This window comes from Rhea americana, unplaced genomic scaffold (genome assembly GCF_003343005.1).
Source record: "Rhea americana isolate MKP2758 unplaced genomic scaffold, rheAme1 scaffold_39, whole genome shotgun sequence".
Lineage (NCBI taxonomy): Eukaryota > Metazoa > Chordata > Aves > Rheiformes > Rheidae > Rhea > Rhea americana.
The window spans coordinates 1,707,482-1,725,921 of record NW_028186523.1 but is presented as its reverse complement, the minus strand read 5'-3'; the positions used below and the strand labels follow the sequence as shown (position 1 = coordinate 1,725,921).

Sequence of the window (18,440 nt, the reverse complement as noted above, 5' to 3'; positions counted from 1 at the left end):
AAAATATCTTTCTCCTGGATTACAGCTGTAGCTGTGAATACACAATACTTCTGCAAACTGTGTCCCAGCCATAACATATGGGGAGACAAAAAGTGATGAGCAAAATAGTAGCTGACAAATAAAACTGACTTTCTGAGATAGAACCCTTTTTTGGCTATGGATGTCAGACACCAGTACTCTTGTGGTCAGCTATACTGACTGTGATACCCTCTCTCATCAGTTACTGTTTACTACAAATAGCTTTTCAAACAAATCAATGAAACAATAGCTCATTCATTCCCAGAACACTAGCCATCAGTTTCTGCCCATCAAAAAGCAAAGCCCGATAGAAGAGATAAACACTTACACCCAAGTCTCTGAATTAGGATTATGCTATCATTAAATTGTGTTTTTCTAACTTTCCCATTCTTACTTTTGCAACCTGAAAGATATTTTAACCTATTAATTAAGGATATAATATAATAATTTACTCAAAAAAAAGTAATGAACAGTGAAAAATTCTGTCCTATAGATTCACATGATATCCACACTGGGCCATCCAGCAGGGTTTGTACATGTGATCCACCACATATAACTTGACTGTATGATTTAGCAAGGCTAATTTGTAGCAGAGCAGTTAGTATAGATCAGACTTAAATTTTGTTGGCATCCAAGGCCACAGCTCATGGATTTGAAGTTTTCTTCCTCTACCTTGAGAAAGGAAGCATGAGATAGTAGCACTGCTGTTTGGCTTCCATTAGGTACTTCTGTCTGGGGTAAACRAATAAAGTTCATCTCAGTGAGAATCTGGCTCACTGAAATAATTTTGTCAAAGTTAAGGTCAGATACAAAGCATCATAGAAATATTCAGGTTAGAAAGGATCAAGGATCTAGTCTGACTCCCTGCTCAAAGCAGGATCAGTTATTGGGTCGGCCCAGGTTCCATATGGCTATGGTTCAATAAATTATTTCTTGTCAGTTGACCCATGGCAGCTAACCATTTACACGCTATGGGCTCGCAGCAAATGTAAGATAATAYAGCTCAACCAAAAATTGCATAGAAAGGCTTCAGCTATGTTTTACCACATATTTGCTGAGGGCTAAAACCAGGCATATTTTTATTGTCTTAACTTCACTATGTTTCTGAGACATTCTTAAATATATCAAGGTAATGCATCCCTCTGCACACATTCCTCAACATCACTTGCTCCCAGCATTACGAAATTATAACAAAATGAAAAATTTTGCTAAATACCTGCCCTCTTCTGCAACCAGTAGCTTCTGGGAATCTTTCCAGTAAAGCACAGGTTTTTGGAGCACCTTTACAAGCATTCTCATTTTTTCTTCCTAGTGAAAATAGTTACTAAAGCATTAGTGAATGCAATAAATGAACATCCCTATGTTTTCTACATTTTAGAATAGTAACAAAGCTGTCAAAGAGCTAACACAAAAAGACAGGTAAATATTATTATTCTCATTTTACAAATCATGAAAAAGAACTACTGATACTTAGGAATATCAGAGCATCCTGCAGCACCTTCGCTTTTAAATTATTTATGGAGAAGAGCAGACTTCCTATTATTTTCAAATACGATTATTGAAGAATGATCATGAATTAGGCTGTATAGGAAAAAGGTCAAAAATGCCACCAACAGAATATCATTTTGACATCAGATTATATTTTGATATATCTCGCTTATAATATTTTAGCTTTCAGCAGTCTTTAATATGTAAAGTCCTRTAAGAAGTTATGGACATTCCAATAATTGGGACTCCCACTTTACAGTTCAGGGACAGAGCAGCAGGCTTATTAAAGCTCATATTCTTAATAAGCTCATATTCTTTTCTTCATATAATTTCTGAATGATAGTGTCTCACCTAGCTGGCATCCAATATTAAAGATACATCTTCTCCCACTCTCCCRTCTTCGCTCAAGCTGATCTGTGCTATGCATTACCCATTACAAAATTACTCCAGTTTTGACCAGCTTGCCAAGAGAAGAATACGGTCTCAAGGGATTCTTAGAAGTGTTTGAGGGAACATGGTTTAGAATAAAGAATTCATGCTCACTGTTGCTGGGGTCGCAGACACTGTTTTATTAGCATCCTTCTTTCACAGACTTAAATGACAGATTCAGTGWTTTAAAAAACAATTCTGGAAAAACTATGTTGCTATTCCTTATTACACAATATTAATGTGAGAGTGAAGTAGGGGAAGAAGAAGAATTACCAAATGTCTTACCTTGCTGCCATAAGGTAAACTGACTCCAGTCTCCCTTTTCTCGTAGATTCTCATCTTCAGGCAAGAAGAGGCTTCTTTTTTTATCCATCACAGCAAGCCCCTCATCCCGAATGAGCTTCCAGTTTTTTTCTAAGGACTGTTTTGAGAGCCATATTACTGCAGTGAGAACTCACTTTATGTGGATTTAGTGCCTTTTTATTTTTCCCTGCCATTTTTAACTTTCTAATTTAAAAGCACTAACAAAGAGTTCATCATCATTATCAAGTTTCCTTATATTCAATTTCCTTCTGACATCTGAAGGCAATAAAAACAATTTTTGCATCATTCTTTAGATTCGATTACATTTGTATCATAAAATTTCAATAATCCCCAACCTCTTTGCAGACTAGGCCTCACTTTAAATTGCTCTTTGATTACTGTGAGAGCTATTTAACAGTTTATTTTATATTGCAAGCTAACAAGAGTATTGATCTTCTCAAATGTAGCACACTATTACCTGAAAGCACTCCTGAGACAAGAAATCCACTAGCATAACCTGAAACTCAAAATGTCAACAGAATGTCACAGTTGAAAAAGGACAAATGTAAACATGCCACTATAGTTGACAGTTATGATTTAAACCTTCAAAAAGGTTTGCAAAGATTCACTTGCACATTCTGATCCCATTGAAAAACATCAATTACTTGAAATTCCAGGTAAAAATTTATGAATACRCTCATTAAAAATAAGTAAACCACTTTGTGCTTCATGCATACCAAAATCATAAGACTATAGATGTAAAAGTTCTGTTCTTCTCTGCTGCCTTAGGATATTATAAAGAATTTGGTATGTTAGAAAACTATATTCTAGCAATAATAAGTCATTTTAATGGTACAGTAATATAAATGAAACAATCCACAGAGTAACAATGGCATTCAATAATAATGAAGTGACTTCCCTTTCCCAGCTGCTTGCTTTATTCACTAAATCTTATTTTGGATGAATACGTTGCACTTTTCTTTGTGCTCCTGAACAAGCACTTCTGTAAGGCATTCTCAATCCATTTCATACAGAAAATAGGCTTAGGTATGTGTCCACATTGCTTCTTTGCATGATAAGCAAAGCTGAATGAAACTCAAAAGCCTATGTTATACTGTCAGATTAGAAGATATAATTRCCCCTTTTTAGTCTTAAAAATCCATATGGTTATTATCCTTCCTCATTTCAGTTAAACAGTCRCATTTTCTACTTATTTTTTTTCCATTAAAAGGCAACAGCAAAAGACAGCAGATCCTACAAAACAGGTTTTACCTTGATACACCATAAAAGACTTAGAAAGCAAAGTTACTAACAGAACATACTTTCTATAACAAAATGACTAACTCCCACAAGAACATTTTTAGATAGGTAGTTTATGAAAATTAGGATTAAAATTCCAGTATTACAGTACTTTTAATTGCTAGTGGATTGTATTATCTCTCATCAATCTGTATAAGGTGAGGAACACTGATCATTTTTCCTGATGCATTCATTCCGTTCTCTCTCTCTGTTGGATTTCCACGACACTCCCTTAACAATGAATATTAGGGAGAAAAGTTTTCAACAATATTTGTGGAAAACTGACTTTTCTGTATTGCAGGAAAAAAGAGCAGACTGAAAATTCTCACCTAATCATAGATAAGTATTTCACCTGCACAGGTACTGGTTTACTGCTACCATATCTACAAATGAAAATACCCACTTGAGGAGCTGATTTTGCACTGGCTGGGGAAGAGAAAGAAATTAATAATTTTGTCACCTCTGATACTTCAGAAGTGACAAAGGCTGAAAGTCAATCTGTGAAGTTGCATGTGTCTCCTTTCCTTTTAAGGCTCTTTCCCTATCACATTGGAGCCAAAATGATTTGAATATCATTGATTTTGACCTAACTCCTCAACGATTTTAGATATAACTTCCACTGAAATCAATAGTGCCTCCACACCSTCAAGAATCTGGACCTGTCTTTAAACAAACAGTAATGCTTTACTGCAAGTAATATGCAGCTCTCCTTAAATACAAAGGAAGTGGAGAGTTACAGGAGTTCAAACACAGCTCAGCCTTATCTCCGTGATTTTACAGACTCTTATGCATATATTGGATATTAAGAATGCATAACACCATTTAAATATAATGGGCTTAAGGCTCTTGAGCCAAAAACTACAGAAAAAAGTTAAATATGATCATGCTCCACAATATGTGGAAATTCAAGCCTCAGGTTAAGAGTGGCAAATTCATATTATATTTGGTGTAATATTTTGATTTCAAATGAAGAATCTGGTGGCAAATGAATGGCATCTGGAGCATATGCACTTATTTCCTAACAGCTGATTCCCATAACCTGCCATATGGCTTTTTAATACTGTTCCTAGTGATAATGGAAGTTTACAGTTGCTTTACATCTGGAAATACTATAGATTTTATTGGCAAAGATATTATTAGATTTAAATAAGGATTTTTTAATATTGATTTAATTTTATGTGCAACTGTATTGCATTAAAGATCCTTAGTCTCTGATGTCAAACCTTTTTCAGGGAAAGGTGATAAATGGTGCAGTCATATATTAATAGGCCACTATACTTCACGTGAAGCATGACTGCTGACCACACATGCATTTCAATCCATTGGACTATAAATTGAAGGCTTGACACGATTTCATTTTGCCAATGAAACAGAGTAGGAAAGCCTTCATGTCTCAGCTGGGGAACAGTAACCTTCAGGTGAGAGGCAGTATTTTGAACAGTTCAAATAGATCCCTCGCAGGATTTGGTCACTCTTAGAGTTTATACATCTTCAAGATGACAACAGGGCATGCTTAATATCTTTGCTCCTTTCAACATAAGGCTCCGCCTAAAGCATCCAGGCACRCTTCAAGACATTTTAATTACACACACATTTCAATTTAATTTCTCCACTAAATTTGAATGTTCAGTCTTTTCTAGCTTATCCATTAAGCCCTAGCTGTCACTCCACAGCAAACCTTACGGATATGTGTGGTTGCCAGTACTTTCATTTTCTTTCTGTGATTTTCTTGTTGTGCTTGAAACTTTTAATTAATAAAATCTAAGTCATCAGAGAAAACTGACAATTCAAGACCTACTTTAATCAAGCAGCTATTCACTGTAGTACATTGTTGGCAAAGCATCATCTGGATCTTTTCCAACAGCTGAAGATGCAACATGCGGAAAGGACACAGTTATCTAGGTCACCATGTATGTATTTATTTCAGACTGATGAAAATTTTCTAGGACAGTATTTTTTTTTTACTAGGCACTAGAAACAGAAAAAATAATACTGTACTGAGGTTCTACAAAAAATAGCAGAAATGATGCAATGAATCAATAAGACTGGAAGAGGAAAACTAATTGCACCAAGGGAAGAGGATAGGTGTTCAAAGATGAGAGTAGCTGAACTCAAGTAAGAAAGAACTTTTTGAATCTCCAGATCCAAAGCTCTCGAAGAGTGTAAACTAGACACATTAACAGCATGCCTTGACATGAGCCACTTAACACACACTTTCTATGTTGGTTTATAAAGTGCTCTTTCCCATTCTTTCAGTGAAACAACAAAACCTAAGCAGCAGCTAGAGAGAAAAAAAATCCACTTTCCATAAGCATGCAAATGCTAAAATGCTAATGAGGATTTACCAGCATCATACACCTGTCATTGATATAGTCTCATAGTATTTTTTTTTTTTGGGGGGGGGGGGGGGGGCTAGTAGGTAATAGTGAAGTGAAAAGTATGAGATTTGTCTTGTTTAGCCTTGCCAATCAAGTAGTTAAACATCACACCCAAAATAATTGTTGAGGTTTTTGTTTTTGTTTTTTTTTTAGGTAAGAGTAGGAAAAATAACACTACAAAGGAAGACCATCCTAAGATGCCATCCTAAGACAGTTATCTATTATAATATATTGGGGGTGAATCATTCTCTGGAAATAACTTTTTTGTTTTTGACATATAAGTTAGACAACTAGCATAGATAATACATCTCACAGTTTTATGACTACCTCATAAAACATTTACTATTCGCCTCAGAAGAACTTTATTAGATTGGGAGAACTGRAAAAAAAAAAATCTTTCTTTGGGTTTTCTACCTAGAAAAAGAAGTCACTTTCAAATTCACATCGTCATCTCCAAAACCAARAAAACACATGACAAAATTAAGTTAGTTCTGTGCTATATAGCATGTCATTGTTTGGAACATGGCTGACTGCAGTTGTTTTAGGGAGTACAATGAACAAAAATATAGTTGTCARAAAGATCTGGATTTGCATTGTTTAAGTTAGCCATGAATAAATCCTCAGTAAGCATTATTAAGCTACCAAGATACTCAAAGTAATTTGTTCATATTTAACAATAAGYGGTCAAATATATAGAGAGAGGGTCAGAGCCTCCACTGCTTCATTTTTCACGTAGTCAATGTCAAATACTACCATTCTGATTTGGCAGCATTTCCCACACATTCTGTACAGATGTTAGATGTATATAATGAGATAAAATATAAAAAAAATAACTGCTGATTGGTTTTTGCTCTGTGGAATAGAGAGATAACCTTTTTTAACTAAAATATGTACAGAAGTTAGAATATTACAGAAATGAATAAAATAAAAGTCTTCAATGACTTTGTTGCCACTCTGGAGAATGCTACCTCAAATTTAGCTTGCAGCATACTACACTGTTAGAATCAAGCTTTAGTTCTTTCAAAGATTCAAATACTGTTTTGAGTCATGGGGGAAACATAGTAATACAAATATTCTTCTTCTGGTGCATTTAACTTATATTTTGGATTTATACTTTCAACTGTGAAGGTTACTCTGAAGACTGTAAAACTTAATGGCTTAATTATAATACTTATGTAAATATATCAGCAGCCTCAATATGGTCCAGGCTCAGGGATATAGTCTGTTACCAAGAAAAGAGCTAAAACTTAAAATACCACAACATCTCTCAGTACAATGGAGGAAAAAAGACAGAAGTACTATGTTGTAATTTCAGTTTTATTATCCAAATCCTTATTTTGGTATATTCAATAACAAACATTAAAGAAATAGTTATTTTATACGAAAGAGTGCTAAGACTATAAATGCAGAGTAACGACAGCTTGAACATAAAGCAGAGACAGGCACACATTAGAGGTTCTGTCCAGAGAATAGGAGTAGGAAGCATTAACCAAGCATGAGGACAGCCTRGAAGAGGTACGAGCAGATTCAAATATGGAGTTGGACTCTAGAGCTCAAAGGGCAAATTTCTGTCAATCAGTCTTTCATGATAGGTTATAACATATGTAACCACATACAGTGAAACAACCACTCTGAATGAACCTGTCTCTTGTCAATAAATGTTCGTGTTTTTATTTATTTGCACAGAAGAGTTCCGCTAAACCGCATATCAATTTACTCAAAAAAGGAACTTCTCTCACTCTTTATTAAGGAATTAGTAAACATCTGCTTAGGTGTTTCTGGATTTTTAAAATAGAAAGAGTCTTACCCAATTTTTGAACATAAATTATTATTATAAATAATAACATGTCATGCATTAAATAAAAAAAAAAATGAAGAACTACAGTGTTGTTCTCTTTTGCTCAGTTTGTCACTGGGAGTCTAAACCATTTTCTCTTATGCAATGAAAAGCTCCAAAGAAGTCACTGAATACAAGGGATGAAGGAAACATCCTTTTCTGACTAACAAAAAATTCACAAGGGCTGTTCCAGACACCACAAGGGTTTTGCTGTCATTTTGTACTTAAGGCATCACAGTTGTCTACTGTGTAAATTTTTGACTGATATGCCCTCATCCTCAATTTTTAAAACACCTCGACCTTATCTTACTTATCTTACTTAATTACCTTATTAAATGTTATGCTCAGTCTAGGTTTAGCGTCTTATACTCTCTTACCATGATTCATACTTTAAAGAGATTTCTCAGCATTTTCTCTGCCTAAGATCTTAGATTACAATTGYCATAAAAAAAATAAACAAACAACAAAGTAAAATGAAACAAACTCCTCACCTTCACCAGTTCTGTATAACCGGTTTCCCTTGCTGTCCACCAAGGTTGAGCTTTCAGTCCCTTGACATTGTAGAGGGAGCGCTGCCACACAGATGCRAAGTGACCTCTTTGGTATCCAAGTTCATACCATTTGTATGCCTAAAAGATTGCAGCTGTTACCAACCAAATTCATATCAGTCAAACTTCAGTAGAAAAAAGTAGCGTACACTCCTTTGCTAAAGGAATAGGCCCTTTGGATGCAGTGATATTGTCCTACTACAGTTTAGTAATAAACTCCTTAAAAAAAGGAAAAAAAAACAACCATAAAACAGTTTATCTAAAGTGAGCCAAGGCTTTCCAATCCTGTTGTCAATCAACAAAATAAGATAATTTTCTGAGACTCACTCACGTCAAAAACTGATGCATAATCTAGGCTCTACCTGAGGACTTTGGAGATCCAATTCAGTGTAATCTTGGTTAGACATATTTTCTGTATGCTTCAATTCTCTATGTATGAATTAAAGATTCTGCTGATGAAAGACGTGCTGAGAAAATGAAAACATGTACTGGCTTTGTGGATCTGAATTGTTGCATTATTACCTCAAATACTTTTTTCATATCAGCAGTGAGCTGATGTTACCATTTTTTCTTGCCCCTCCCCTTTATTTAACATGATAAGAGAAACCTAATGAGATTAGAGGCACTGGCCAGACCTCTGCTTGTTTCTTCTCCCTTTCCACAATTTGCATGACCATGCCAGCAGCAAAATGAGGCTCTGAAAAGGAAGAAAATGGGATGCTTGGAAAGAAGAGGCTCAACAGGTATAAAGAAGAGGCTCAACAGGTATAACACCATAATGATCCATAAACGAAAAAAGCTACATATAGCTGACACTTTCCTGTTCAGTGCTGCTATTACAGCTGCAATATTTTAGATACCACAAAAAAAAAAAAAAAAAAAAAAAAAAAAAAAAAAAAAAAAAAAGAAAAAGAAAAAAGAAAAAAAAAGAAAAGACAAAAAAGGATACGGCAGAGCTGCTAGGTGGAGAGATATAGAGATAAGAAGTCCAGAGCAGAGGGAAAGAAGCAACAACTCTACTTTAAACAACAATCATCCAAAAACCCTTGATTCATTCATAGAGCTCCCCTCTGGCTATATCACTCCAAATTCACTTCCTCCTTAACCTGCAACCTCTCCATGTGCCTTCACCTAAGCCTCAGGCATCCAGACTGACTACATTCTCACACTCCTTCACCCAATCCAGTCTATTCTCATCTCACTCTACATAAAACAGCATATAGTTTCATCCTTGTGTTTCCACTTAATACTCCCCACAACTTACTATTAGCTACCATCCCTGCTGTATGCACCTCCTTGCCAAGTTCTCCTGTCAAAACAAAAAGCCCCACTTCTCCTTCTGGCAGTAGTGTTTAARATCTGGACTAGGTAGCAATCATGATACACTGTCCCCAGTAGCCTATTGGTATGATACCTCCCCCGCCATGACTGTAGCCAAATTTTATTGTCATTTGTATTTTGAAGAGCGTCCTTTCCCTTGTTCTAACTAATTCAAGGGCGTACGACCATAAATCTGGCCATATTTGATTTAATGGTTGAAACTAAAGGCTTACTGCAACAGAAACACAAGTCTAATTCATAAGCTAAAGAAGAAATACTTCATATAAGGGAACCAATAGAAAGTAAAACATACAACAAAACAAGCATATCTCTGAAAAAAGGTATTCTCATCAGTATATTATTTACATTCATTRTGCAGCCAGTAAAGTAGGAAGAAAAATGAAACTCTTTTAAGTACAAATCAACCATGGGAACAGCACGTGTTTGTCTTAGTCTTAGTAGTCAATAAGTAAAGAAAATAAAAAGCTATTGAAAATTCTTCAGATAATAAATTATTTCCTAAAAATGTTCAGGAGTCACTTGACATAATTACTTTGAGATCTTTTATTTCAGGTACAAGGTAAGAAATGATTGTGAGTGTTTGTGTTTTCAAAGGTAATTTTTTACATAATCTCCAATATTGTAATCACAGATAATGTTTGTAGAGTTTATATCTAAATTTTCTTCAAGCTTTTCAAAGATGTAGTACTCTGATCTTTATAACTCTCTCAAAGTACAAAGGAAAGGCTGCAATAAAACGCAATCTTACAGTATGTAACTAAAGCACAGAAAAGTAGTCTYGATAACTACTGACAATATATTAATTTCCATCTTTCAATCACTATAAAACACAGCAATTTTCTCTGAGGAAACTTAAAAATTGTGCATTTACACATGGGTCAAAAATGTTACGTACTACCTTTGAGTGACATACAGTATATCTTTATAATTTGATCTTCTCTTGGTTGAGACTTTTAAATGGAAGCATTATAACATATGTTCCTCAAAATGTAAGTTGTAGTTGCAGCGGGCTACCAGTAGATTGTTCATGCTCATTGCCTGCATTCATTTGCAGCATCATTTGGGCTAACTCCTGAYGTAAGGGGAATGAATTCCTTCAGCTGCTATCTGATGAATATGAATGTTGCTGCTCTTTATGATCCATTTGCAAGAATTACAATGTATAGCATTATTAATCCTTATTTATTAAAAGAATTGTACTGAGGTTGTATGAGGTGGCCTTGGACAGCACAACGTAGGGATATGTTTCCTGGCACATCCTTTCCAGACCTGAACTTCTATTAGAAACCTCTCCTTTCACAAGATCTTGGCAATGGAAAGTCTAGATAATAACCACCATACTACCTAAGACCGCTACAACAATATATACTCTTTTCAAGAAATAAATTGTCTGATAGCTTATACAATCCATGTGAACAGCATTTTGTTCATTCCATAATGTCTTTTATCATTTTTCTTTTTTTCAGTACACTGGCATTTTATTGAATTATTGTTGGAAAGGGCATATTCAAAACTATTTCCCTACAATTTACCAGATCACATTTTTAATTCCTAATTTAGCTCTAATAGATGAATATCTACCTTCAATGAACCTTCAGTGATAGCAATTTCACATGTTCCTTAAATATTGATCTGTCTCCTTGATTAAATCTTGAAGTTCAGCAAGTCAAGCAAGGTCAGTAAAAAAAAATTTAGCTTAACATTAGACTTTCCACAGACAAATTTAAGTCTTTTCTAGCCCAATAAGTTCACTTCTTATTGATTAAAGTTTTTTTTTTTTTTTAAACAGAAGATTGACCATTAACTCCATAAACATTAACACATAATTATCCTGGGGATTTATGATGGTGTATATTAATTACGTCTTTGTGGTATCTTTAGTCACACATTGTAATGGGATGCTCTAGGCTTAGTCATTCAACCCAGGGAAGTTTAAAGGGATTTTCTTTTCCATTTTCTTCTGTGAGACAGAYAGACTCAGACAGACAGAATGTATGTGTGTTTATATATGTGYGTGTRTATTTGTGCATATGTGTGTGTRTAAGTGTAAAATGAAGCCAAGTAATTCTCACTTGTAAATAAATGCAAAAAAAAAAAAAAATCTTTGGAAGAATACTTTATTGTACTTTCAGAGAAGATAACCCAACTTAAWAAAACCCAGATTTTATCACATTTAAATACTCTACCCCTTCTATATATGTAAAGTATTATAATAACAGTTACATAAAGTAAAATAAGATCTGATCTGATGAACTAGTCTAAAGAAAGATCCTAAACATATGCTTTATTATAGTCCACTGGTCTATTTTTAATATTGGAGAATTGCCTACTGACTGGGCCWAGATACCCCAAAAGTTAGCATTCCTTACAGTATTTTAACTGTCAATATTTCATACGCATTACTATATAACTGATTAAAAAGCAATCATATCACTTTCCACTGTTTTTTTATTTTTTCTTCTCTCTCTGTTTGCCTCCAAGGAATCTTTTTTAAGTTGATACCCACAGAAAAGTTCATTGCCAATAACAGTTTTCAGTAAATATCTAGCCCTCCTTCCCCCTTYTCCCCCTACCACAGTAGAGCTAATTCACGTATTTAAGTTTGGCTCTACTAAATTAACAGATTAGAACCCCTTATGGCTTCCAGTGGCATATGTTTGTGTTTGTTGGGTATGCAACAAACTTGTTTTACAAATTTCTGCTTTTCTGATCTGTTTGCTAATTTAACGCATGAACAAGGACAGTAAGCCAGGCCATACATTCAGTTTTCTCATGATCTTCTTGTACAATGCACTCATTGGTGCTGCAAAGTCACTCTGAGGAAGAAGTGAGGTTTACAAAACAGTGCTATATGAGAGTTATAAGAGAACTTTCATATGAAGTCATATTTATATCACCGTATTTTGCTCTGGTGGGAAAAGATCTTTACAGAAAGTGGTAGGAGTAGGAGATAGATTCTAAAAAAGGGTTTCAATGAATTCTTGAATTTTCTTGGTCTCTTGGTTCATCCTGCCCCATGTAAGCTTAGTAAGTTTTGGGCAGTTACATGATAGAGCAAAGGGTGTTAAGAGATTGCATCATCATACAAATGGGAGATTTTTTGCTGGTAGCATCTCTTATTCTGAGCTCTATACACATTTTCAACATTAAGATTTCCTCATTAACATTTCAAATTCAATATTTTCAACTTCCAGGCCCATGCTTACAAGTTTTGCTGGATCATGCAGTCCCTCAGAGTTTTAAAATTTAAAACATGTATTAAATATGTACCTCTTTGTCTCCTATCCTCTGCAAAGCATCACCTAGATGAAAATAGAAGCGTCCATCATTTGTGCCAGGGTCACCAGACTCTAGTCCTTCCTGAAAAAAGGATAAGAGGAAATTCTGTACAACTTTTATTAAGAGTTCATTTGATTGCTGTAAATWAGCTGCCAATTCTATGCAAGAGACAAACTATGAAACTGGCTATGAAATATAACTACCATGTAACTTAGGCTGAAAGGTTATAATACTTCAGCCAAAAAGCCCTTGAGAAATGTTATCTTTTTTCAAAACCCATGGCCTTTCACTGCAAGACAGATATGTATGCAGAGGTAAACACCTCAAACCCACACCACTCCAAAGTCTCCTGTATATGTAGGCGGATATATGGCCAGATATTAGAAATATTAGAAAGTCAGATATTGTAAATTAAGGTTTCATTTTACAGTATTTCTTCCCAAACACTCAAAAGTATACATGTGCATATATATATGTGTTATTCTATTAACCATCAATAAAAGAAATACTTGATGTTTAGGAATTGAAGAATCTCAAAGTACAAACATGTTCCTGTTCAGTGGCAGTGCTATAGCAATATAATTGTATCTTAAATTGTGATTGGTAATTAGTGTGCTTCTAGTCTGATACATGCTACCATAACTTTACAGATTCTGATACAACTTTTCCACTAGTAAAATATATACTTTAAGTGACAACAATACCTTTAGATAGGGAATGCTTTCTGCTATCTTGTTTTCTGCCTTCAGGATGAAGCCATAATGTACTTTGGCAAAGCCATCATTTGGAGCCAGGCTTAGTACCTGTATAAGAGCAAATGAATTACATATTAATGTATGGATCTACTTTCAAAATGTGACTGTTCATGGAAAATTAACAAACCTGTGCACACGTTTATTATTTAGTGATTAAATGAAATTTTCTCCTACCACTAATTCTCAGACAAATGTTTGGCTTGGCTGCACTTTCTTTTCCCTATTTGCTTTTGTCCCTCTCTAGAATAAACCATTCCAACCCAAACTTTAAAGTTTCAAAAATAAAATGAACTCAGCTGGAATCTGCCRGTTGCATTAATTTCTTCTTGCCCCTCTTTTTCCACCTTCTCTCTTGTGTTACAGTATGCTACATTGAGGAAGCGGAGCACTAATTAACATTTCAGTTGCATATCCTAGGCTTGACTAATTTGAAAGAAAGAAATGGCTCTCTGARCAAATCTACAGTATAGTCATGGGAACTGTAATGTAGAAGGATACCTGCAATAGTTTTAAACTAAATAGGTTTATACTAGTGGCAAACTAGTCTTGGCTAAAGAGAACACATCATGCTGAGAAGCATGTGACTACAGTTTAGAAACATGCTGTAAAAAAACTTGCAGCATCACATGACAGCATTACATCGCACAAATCCTGGGAACACATGGGAACTCATGGTTCTCAGCACAACAGTAAACTGGAACACGCTCTAGAAGAACTTGCACTTTCTTGGCCAAGAAAAAGCTATCAGACGGTAATGCAAGGACTAATGCGGTACTGCAAGAAATCTAGCATGCTTTCACACTAGAAGGGGATGGATAAATTATGTTTGCAAATTTGTGTACTACACTTTTTGAAAGGCCAAAATCTAGTGTACTAAACTAAGCTAAAACATTYTGTACTCTGAACAAGATTTAGAAGTAGTGTCTGTGTTATAACCTATCTTAGTTAATTCTGCAAGAAAGGAAAACCCATAGGCAAAAGAGAAGTCAAACCTTACATAGGCACAGATGAATACTTCCAGGAGACTGTGCTAGGCAACAATTCGTGGACAATTGTAGGAGATCACTGTATAGGGGAGTGTTTCAGGCAAAGGTAGTAGGAAGGAAGCTAGTTGGCCTGAGGTCCGAAACATGTACCTCCAGCATTACTGGGATAATTAAAGTGTATTTGGTCTGCTTCCGTCAAGGGAAAAAATAGTGTGTCTTGATCTAATAGAAATCTGCAGTTTCTGTGATTCAGTCTCGTTTGTAACACTATGTGATATCAATCACACAGCCAAGCTAATATGTTGTTGCATGACCTCTCTCTTTAAAATAAGTGTATACAGATGATCAGAAGAGATCCTCAGCATGTGAAGACCAGCACAGATGCCTGGAAGTCACTGGAATTACAGGGACTGATATCAGCGGAGTGTCTAGCACAATCAGCAAATACAAGACAATGAGCAATTTTTTTTCTTCCAAATACATTTTTGACATTACTAAATCTATACCACGCATAAGATGCCCATATACATTACAGCATTTTACCTCTGCCTTTTCCAGTCAGTGTCACCTAATTCTTCAAAGTAATTACGACCAAAACCATAAAAGTCCTCTGGGCCAATTTCTCTTCTTTCTCAAACTTTACATACAAATTACACATAAGATCAGTGCAATGTGAGTGTAAAATATTACAAGTTAAAAATAGCAGCATTTCACTTTTTGCAGGGAGAAGCGCCCATGAAAGAATAATGAAGTTGAGAATCTATCTGAAGCCTATAAAATGCCACATCATTAGCAAAGTGAACTTGGCAATTCATAACAACCATGTACTTGACCATTAATACAAGAAAATATGATATCACCTTCTTTATACTTTTATATACTTTTTGAATAGAGCATTCAATGAGTAATCGGCATTCTGTATATAATAATTTTGTTCAAAGAATGTGTACCTGCAGGGTCAAATAAACTGACTGACAGAAATATTTATTAGCCATATAATTTTGTTACAGTTCCTTTAACTATAGGACAAARCTATCTGATTAATTAAGATAGAATAGAATTTCCCATATCACAGTTCATTTAAACTATGCCAACTTGTGTTAAGGCGTGATCTACATTCAGAGAGTCTAAAGAAAAGTGAAGAGATACAATCAGTAGAAATTACACTGGAAGTTTTTAAACAAGCAAATTGTATTACTCTGTTGCTGCATGCAATATTAATTATGTTTAGAAAAAAGTTTTTCTAAACTGCTCATAGCCCATTAAATATTAATCATAAATATAGAAATTAACCCCTGGGGCTATCTGTGGCTAATTAGCCAGGGTAGAATTTYATGTTAATGTGGCTATTTTGCTTCTCTACCTGAGACAGTTCAACCAGGGCTGGCTTATGTATGTCTGTCTGTACACTGCTACATTAAGCTGAATCACAGGTAGGAAAAGTGCTATAAGGTCAYTTATTCTCCAGATGAAGATCTCTTCCACAGTATTTTATTATAACATGTAGCTCTTTGAAAATAAAACCAGCTATAGTTCTGCAAGGACTCCTTTTAACACTATGTTTTTTTGTTCCTAAGTAAAATATTCAAAAAGAACTTTAATAGTAGGCAAAATTGAAATGGACATGGTTCAGCAGAGAGTCTGTAAATACATACTAAAAAATAGACTACATTTTGTATCAGATTAAACTACACTACACTACAGCCTTAACATAAAACTCTTGATCTGAAGTTCAGTGTTCAGACATTTCTGTAGCTAAAAGAAAGAATGTATTGTATTACGATTTATGAAATAAAACTTTCATTGTAACATCTTATCAGCTGCTAAGAGAAAAAAATTGCAGAAAAATCATTTTAGAACAATTTTGGTTAGTTTCTAGTATTTAAATCTGGTTATACAAAGATGACAWGAATTGAATGGAAAATAAGTATATTGACTACAGAGTAAAAGCAAAAAGTCTCAATTCACTAGGACCCATGTTTTTATTATACTGTTTTATTTTATTTATTTATTTTGTTAATCCAAAGGAGAGTGCCTGTGCAGAGTCTGGTCTGTTACCTGTACTCGGCCCGTGTTTAAAACAGACAGACAATACTGATCTTAGATAGAAACGTTGCAGCAGGAAGTAGAGAAGGGCACTGGTGTGTTTTGCACAAGAATCTGCTAGATTCCCAGTAAATGTGAAATTTGGAGTCTAGACTCTCTAAACAGAGAAATGTTTAAACATTACACCTCTTTCTCAGACAAGTTCTCTACCTTGTGTAAAAGTTAGACAATCATGGAGAAAAGGGAATTGGGGCGGGGGGGGACCTAAGAAGCTGAGTCTTTAGTTGGACAAGGGTGCGCTCTCTTGAGAAAGAGTCCTAGGTTCTGCTCTTTCTTCCTATACATTCATGTTCATGTTTTTTGCACYAAAGAACACCTGAATAAAGTGTACGACCATCCCTACAGTTTGAACCAGAACCCAGGACTTGCACATATTGAGTGGATGAAGGCATGTTCTGTGTAGCACTGAGGTTAGGCTCTTGTTYGTGCCATCTCACGTTTCCTATCATGACTGATTTATCCTGAACTTCCAAGTCCATTATATTATGTAAGTTTCTTAGGTTTTCCTGAAGTCATAGGAAGAGGAAGGGATCTCCTGGAGTCCCCAGAAGCACTCTTCACAGTTTCTTCCCTCTCTTTACTGACAATGTATAGAGCCTGAGAACCTATGGTAGGAGCTCCAAATCATATGCCAATTATTTCCTAATTATGCATTGCAACAGCAGAGTGAGGCACTCAGAGCAGACCAGATGGCCCCTAAGTGATATGCCCAGAATCACATGAGAAATCTTCAGCAGAACCACAAATAAAAGCAAGTGCACATGAGTTCCTGCCTGTTTCTCTGGCTATATTTCTTTCTTTAAAATTCTTTATGTAAATTTGTTCTGAATTACAAAAAAGGAAAAATCATATTAATGTATTTGAATTTGGCTTGACGAATGGTTTGAATATTGGACATAAACTGCATTTCTAAAAAGAATAAATCCAGTTCCTTTAAAAGAGATATTTATCTGTTGCACTTTTAAAAAGACAGAACATCTCTATGATTTATTCTATTTCATTGGTTATTGAAGTTCAAAATGGAGTAATTATATTGGATAAAGCCTGCAGAAATACGGAAAACAACATAGTTAAAGCAGACCAATATTTATTAGGCATATCTGATCCTAATCAGAACACTATACTCTCTTTCTGTAGTATATGAATCTCAGTGTCAAAATATTGCAATATATACAATTATATACATATTATATAGCAAACTCACTACTTTCTTCATATAAAGAAGGCCTGTGACTAGTGATTTTCAGAAATTCTAACATCTATGCTGTTTGCAGAAAAATCCAGAAAATTTGCAAAATTTTGCTCATGTTTTTTATTTTTCAAAGTTCCTTGCAGTGGGGGAAGCAGATTTCATTACTATATCCACCTCTAGAATCTAACATTTCCACTCTTTAGAGAAAATCTGATGAGCCAGAAAAGCTACTGAACAGAAATGTTTTATGGATGGAGCTAAAAAGTAGCTGAAGTACCAAAGTAAACACTTTTCTGGCAATATCTGTGATGGCCAGAGGAGACACAGAGAGAAGGCTATCATCTAGGTTTGGCTCCTGCTTCCAGCTCTGTGGCTAAATGTCCTGTCCTTTTGTGAAATCACCTGAGATGCAAATCCCTTTTGACTCCAAGATGTGTGGGACTGACAACTGGGCCTTCAGAGCTGGCACTGATCAAGCTGG

General features: G+C 35.1%; 1 protein-coding gene across 10 annotated transcripts in view; it reads right to left on the bottom strand.

Annotated features, from left to right (window-relative positions):
- The window catches only part of ASPH (aspartate beta-hydroxylase), a 118,060-nt gene that overhangs the window by 11,526 nt on the left and 88,094 nt on the right, over nt 1-18,440 (bottom strand). For all 10 annotated transcript variants that reach the window (XM_085313552.1, XM_085313542.1, XM_085313543.1 and 7 more), the window contains 5 exons: nt 13,625-13,723; nt 12,912-13,001; nt 8,244-8,381; nt 2,221-2,356; nt 1,235-1,326 (listed from right to left, as the gene is read on the bottom strand). In XM_085313552.1, coding sequence (XP_085169678.1) covers nt 1,235-1,326; nt 2,221-2,356; nt 8,244-8,381; nt 12,912-13,001; nt 13,625-13,723 — 555 coding nt within the window. The remainder of the gene's footprint in view (nt 1-1,234; nt 1,327-2,220; nt 2,357-8,243; nt 8,382-12,911; nt 13,002-13,624; nt 13,724-18,440) is intronic.